This window comes from Piliocolobus tephrosceles, chromosome 19 (genome assembly GCF_002776525.5).
Source record: "Piliocolobus tephrosceles isolate RC106 chromosome 19, ASM277652v3, whole genome shotgun sequence".
NCBI lineage: Eukaryota > Metazoa > Chordata > Mammalia > Primates > Cercopithecidae > Piliocolobus > Piliocolobus tephrosceles.
This window is the reverse complement of record NC_045452.1, coordinates 16,834,803-16,840,471: the sequence shown is the minus strand read 5'-3', so window position 1 is coordinate 16,840,471 and position 5,669 is coordinate 16,834,803. Positions and strand designations below refer to the sequence as shown.

General features: G+C 48.2%; 1 protein-coding gene across 1 annotated transcript in view; it reads right to left on the bottom strand.

Annotated features, from left to right (window-relative positions):
• Positions 1–306: 306 nt before the first annotated feature.
• Positions 307–5,669, bottom strand: part of ISX (intestine specific homeobox) — an 83,110-nt gene continuing 77,747 nt past the window's right edge. Inside the window, exons 2-4 of the mRNA XM_031934659.1 lie at positions 4,985–5,184; positions 3,143–3,259; positions 307–2,241 (exon numbers count right to left, since the gene is read on the bottom strand). Of these exons, the coding sequence (XP_031790519.1) occupies positions 2,002–2,241; positions 3,143–3,259; positions 4,985–5,184 (557 nt within the window). The 3' untranslated portion in view covers positions 307–2,001. The remainder of the gene's footprint in view (positions 2,242–3,142; positions 3,260–4,984; positions 5,185–5,669) is intronic.

Below are 5,669 nucleotides of genomic sequence, written 5' to 3'. Positions count from 1 at the left end.
ATTCACAACTATGGTGAGAGGCTACAGCGGAGGATGTGGAGTGAACCCCCAAAGGGAGTTGAATGGGGTGATGTGTCCCTAGGGCAGAGGGGTCATGCCCAAGGCCAGGCTAGATAAGACACTAGCAGGAGACTGAGAAAGCTGAGAAGCAAACATACCCTCTGGGAGGCTGGAGGTGGCATTTGCATAAACACTTCTCCAACCCTCCCCCTCAGCCTAGCAAAGAGCCCTGTGGGAAGAAGGGGAACAGAGGCTAGAAGTTACCAGAATACATTTCCTGCAAAACAACATAGAAAGTAAATCCAGTTATAACAAAATGATAGAAATTTTATTTTGTGCATTTGAGTTTAGGGTCCTAAAATGGGTACCTGCTACCCAAGTGATGAGCTACTGCCTTTGTTTGTTAACTGCTCTTTCCTCCCTCAGCCTCCAGCCTTTCCTTTCATCCAGCGGTGCTAGAGACCTGGTGTTGATATCCACATTCATAGACTCTGGGTGATCTGGCACTTTTAAGATGGCAAAGCACTTTTGCATCCTGTGGGCTGTTGTCTGTAGTTCTGGCATATTGCATGCCTGAAGGCAGAGCTAGCCTTGCTACCTCCAAAGCAGATGAGAAAACTGAGGCCCAGAGAGGTTAATGGTAAGGTTACACAGCAAATTAGAAGGAGTGTAGGACTAAGACCTAGGCTTCCCAACTCCCGGTCCAACTCCTGGGTGGGTCAGGGGTGCAGGTAGATTGCAGACGATCTGGGATTTGGGGAAGATTCCTGGAATTTACTTTAGGCTTGTGCAAGAGGTCATTCCAGGCTTCCCAGCTTAGGGGAGCAGGCCCTGTCTTTCACCTGCAAGGACAAGAATCAGAGACACCTGTGCAAAAGGGACACTCAGCGGATGACCTCCCTGAGAGCAGGAACTACTCATCCTGGGCTGGGATCCAAAGCAGCCACTTTTGCAGTGGAATCTTGGAATAACGATATCACTCCACACTGGGCCTCGCCCTCACTTTGCAAAGTACACTCATGTCCTCTCAGAGCCTCCTGAACACTCTTTGAGGCAAGCCAGGCTACCTTCATTTTACAGATAGGAAAACTGAGGCTCAGACAGAACATGTGGTTTGCCCAGGGTCTTTGCATGGAAATAGGGAGTTGAATGAAAGCTTAGGCTTTCGAGGACAGAGTGAGGCTGGTCTTCCAGCTGGTCCCTTTTCGTATATCCTAGAAAGATAAACTGAACGAACAGAGCTTACCGTTCTACTTTTCATCTGTGCCAGAAATGACAACATCCCTTCCCCATCCAACGAGATAACGAAAGACACTAAATCCTGTTCAGAATTTTAAAAACTTTCTGCATTTTTCTCTCACTCTGAGATGCTCACAGTCATAAAGAATGTGTTAGATTTGGGCCAACAGCAAGGTCGTTGAGCAAGTATTCTGCTTTCAGAGGTGGGGCAGAACCACCCTTTGACAAACGTGGACAGAACCCAAATTGTTTATTTCTACATCCTGTTCTGTTTATGGAGTCCTCAGTAGGTACTCCTGTGTCATGGATGAACGCATGCGTGAACAAACAACCTCTCCTTGGCCTCCTCTGTGCCTTGGTGCCCACCGTGGAAGGGTCTTCAGAAATCATCTTATCCAGCTGGCTCCTCTTACGGATGAGCTCCAGAAAGGGTAAGTGACCTGATGGAGGTCACACAGCAAGTTAGAGGAAGCACAGGTGCTGGAGGATTACCTCCCCATTTCGGAGCTCAGCCTGAGATCTCATCCAGCCTGTCTTCTGAACCAGGAGAGCAGCTTTAGCCAGGAGAGACGAGAGCTGTCCTTTATTGTTTACTTTGCTTTCGGGTCTGGTGCAGCTTTCCAACCGGCATGTTCAGGGTAGCTTCCTGGGCTGTGGACCATTTTTGGATTGTGAGATCGATTCCCCCAGAGGCCCAGGGCACATCTGCTACCTGCCTTCACCTAGATAGGAAAATGGCTCATTTGGGAGAGGATGTCCAATCTATGTTGAAGTAGCACAGATGCTGCCCCATTTGGGGCGTGGAGGTGGAAGGATGCATAACACAGGGATGCAAGTTTGATGGATGGGAGGACTTGGGACAGGCTGTGTGTCCCATGGGTGCCCTGGGAGGAGGGTGATCCAGGTAGGAAACCAGGCAGAGGCCAGTTGATCTTGAGCCGATGGACAACAGCTTGTGGGAGGAGCCAGCCTGTGCAGAGCAGTGGATGTCCACATGGGCTCCTGTCACAAGGAGAGGTCAGGAGAGATAAGTGAGTCCTAAGCTGTCTCTGCAGCTTCTCAGCCTTTTCCTCCCTGGCTTGGGCAGCTAAGGGTGGGTAATGTGATCCACTTGTTCTAGTTTGCTTAGGACCTTCTGGGTTTAGCTCTGAAAGTCCTGTGTGGACCCATGCAAACCTGGATGGTTGGTTACTGTAGGTGGGGAGAAGTGCATGGTCTGGGGATTTAAAACCTGGCTTGAATCCTGGTACTTACAATTGTTTGACATGGAAAAGTCACTTTGCCTCTCAGGGCCCAGCTTCTGCATTTGCAAAGAATGAATAAATGAAAAATCCCAGGCATTGCTGTGGGTATGTAAAAACCTTTAACTCTAGGGCAGAGAAGTATTGTCTATTTTGTTTATTGCTCTGTCCCCAGTGTTTAGCACCTGGTGCCGACTCAAAAATATGTGCTGTCTCCATGGATGGCTCCCCATCCTCTATGTCTCAGTTATTTCATCCTCATCAAAAAACTTTATTATACTCTCTGAGGGATTAGGTGACTCTTCTAAGCCACACCTCAGACAATTCAGAGCTGGGATTCGAACTCAGGCACTCTGACTCCAACGTCTGTGTACTTCACTTCCCTCTGTGATCCTGTTTTGTAAACTGAGAAGTTTTGCACAGGAAGGGCAGGCACCATGATGATCACTAAGGGAGGAGGACATGAGGACAGAGAGGCAGCCACTTGTCCCAGGCCTCACAGTCTTCCAGATTTCTCCTTGCCCCATGCTGTTTCTAAAAGATTTTCCTTGCACCTTTTCCTGTAGACAGAGCCCCCGAGATGCTTCTTCACATCTGGGTCTGACTGGGATATTCCCAGAAAATGGCTCCCTCCACCCTACCTTGAGTCCTCAGCCACTTACAGCCACATCCAGATTTGTGGGCAGGGCCACGCTGGCTTCACTCAGCTGCTGTGGAGCCCCAAGGCTGCCAGTCTTCTCCTGCTTCCGCCACTTGGCTCGCTGATTCTGGAACCAGATCTGTAATTAGGGAGAAAGGGTGGGGATAAGTAAGAGTTTTCCTCCATCTAATACCACCTCCCCCAAATTCATAATAACTATGCCTTCCAAGGGACTTCACTTTACACTTTGTAAAGCTCTGTGGCATCCAGGATGTCTTTGGATCTGGAGGTCAGCTTTCTGAGAGGGAACCAGGGTTTCCACCTTCAGTGCCTACAAGGCCAGGGGGTCATGCATGAGTGAAGCAGCTGGTGCTGCACAATTGGGAGTGTCGGGGTCTGTGGTGAATAGAGCCAAAATGGGGCAGCTTCTCAGCTCCTGTCAACAGTCACCACGTGGAAATGTGAGTCTGGTGTTGCAGGTTCATGCAGTCTCCAAAGTGGAATCTTGATTTTTATGTGAAAGCTTCTGAGTTTTAAACTACTGTGCAGACAAAATGGAAGTCATGTGTGGGTCACCAGTGGGCCACCCATTTTCAACCCCTGGGGCCCCTTGGCAGGCTGAACATTGGCAGCTCCCTGCATTCCTGAGCAGGTGCTGATGGTCCCTGACTTGTGGCCATTTATCCTTGGTAATTCTGCACAGGCAGATGTTGAATTCTGGACTTTGTGGCTGATACAGGGGCTTCCCATTTAGCCAGTGCCTGATTCTAGATGGGAAGAAAAAGGAGAGAAGTCTAAGAGAGGAGTGGTCCTCAGCCAGAAGGAAAGGATAGAATAAAGAACCAAATGTTGGCCTGATTTTGAATTAGAATGAGTCCATTGCATTTGTGGAAAGAAAAAAAGGAGAGCGACTTACAAAACTATTTTAGAGAGAATGCTAACAGTGCCACAGTCAGATCTGGTGGAATGTCATGTGCTAGAGTGGCACTTGCAAAGCTGGGTGCATGTGAAGAGGGCAGGAAATACCTCTGGTGAGTGACAATGGGCTACTGTATTTCTAACCCTGCTATGAAGCAATACATAACTGGGGTGAAGAGATCACAGATGAGAGATTAGCCTCTTGGTGCTTAAACCAGGTCTCCAACCAAGACCATGAATTCAAGACTTTTTCCACTTTGCTACACTGCCTCCAAAGGAATCCCCATATGTTCTAGATCAGGGGTTGACAAACTGCAGCCTACAGGCTAAATCTGGCCTTCCACGTGGTTTTGAATGGCTCATGAACTAAGAATAGTTTTCACATTTTTAAATGGCTAGAAAAAAAAAAAAGAAGGGTAATATTTTATGACATGGGCAAATTACACAATATTCAAATTTCATGTTCATAAATAAAGTGTGTTTACATATTTTCTGAGGCTGTTTTTGTGCTACCTTGGCCTGTTTGAACAGTTGCTCTGACACTGACAATATACCCTGCAAAGCCTAACGTCATTACCATCTGGCTCTTTGCGGAAAGGTTGTCCTCCCCAGTCTAGATGGCTAAGACCTATTTTGTGAATGAGGCTGCATGGTGAACGACATTCTGGAACTGTTGCCAACTGGGGAGGAAGGGTATGGAGCAGAGATCCATGGTGATCACGGATGCTACTTCACTCCCTTTCCATTCCCAGAGGAGAGAAACCATTTTGGAACTAGAGTGATCTCATTTCACAGAAAATAATATTTGGCCAAAATGACTATACTCACAGGATAAAGCCAACAGAAACTTTTAGATGGGGCAACCCCAAAGGGCCCAGGATATATTGTGTCTCACACATGGTCCCAAGGGCATGGAGGCTGGGGGCTGAGGAAGGGATGGCTGTACCTGCACCCGAGCTTCTGGGAGGTTGATCCTGGCTGCCAGCTGGCTGCGGATATGAACGTCTGGGTAGTGGGTGAAGTGGAAGATCTTCTCCAACTCATGCAGCTGCTCGGTGGTGAAGGTGGTACGAACCCTCCGCTTGCTCTTCCTCCCTTCTGCATGGGAGAGGGTCCAAGTTGGGTCAGTGGCCTTGATGTCAGCACCTAGGTGAGGTTTTTGTGTTGACTTGTCTTACCCTTCCACCCCACTGCTGCTCCCGAGCCTTGGCCTCTGGCTCCTCAAGCTTGGAGCTTCACAGTATTCTCTTTCCTAAAATCCTCTGCCTCTACACCGACCCTCACCCACCATGGACAGTGAGGCCAAGTTAACCTTCTAGAAAATCTTCTCTGATTGTGCCTTTCTGCTGCTCAGTTGCCTTCAATGACTCTCTTTTGTCCACAGCAGGAGATGGCAAACTATGGCCACCAGGCCAAACCTGGCCCACTGTCTCTCTTTAAATAAAGTTTTATTAGAACACAGCTTCTCCCTTTGGTTTACATATTGTCTCTGACAGTTTTTGCACTATAACAGCAGAGTTGAATCATTGCAACAGAGACCATGTGGCCTGCAAAGACTAAAGTAATTACCACCTGGTTCTTCATAGAAAAAGTGTGTCAGTCTTGGTCTGCAAAGTAAAGGCTGAGCTCGG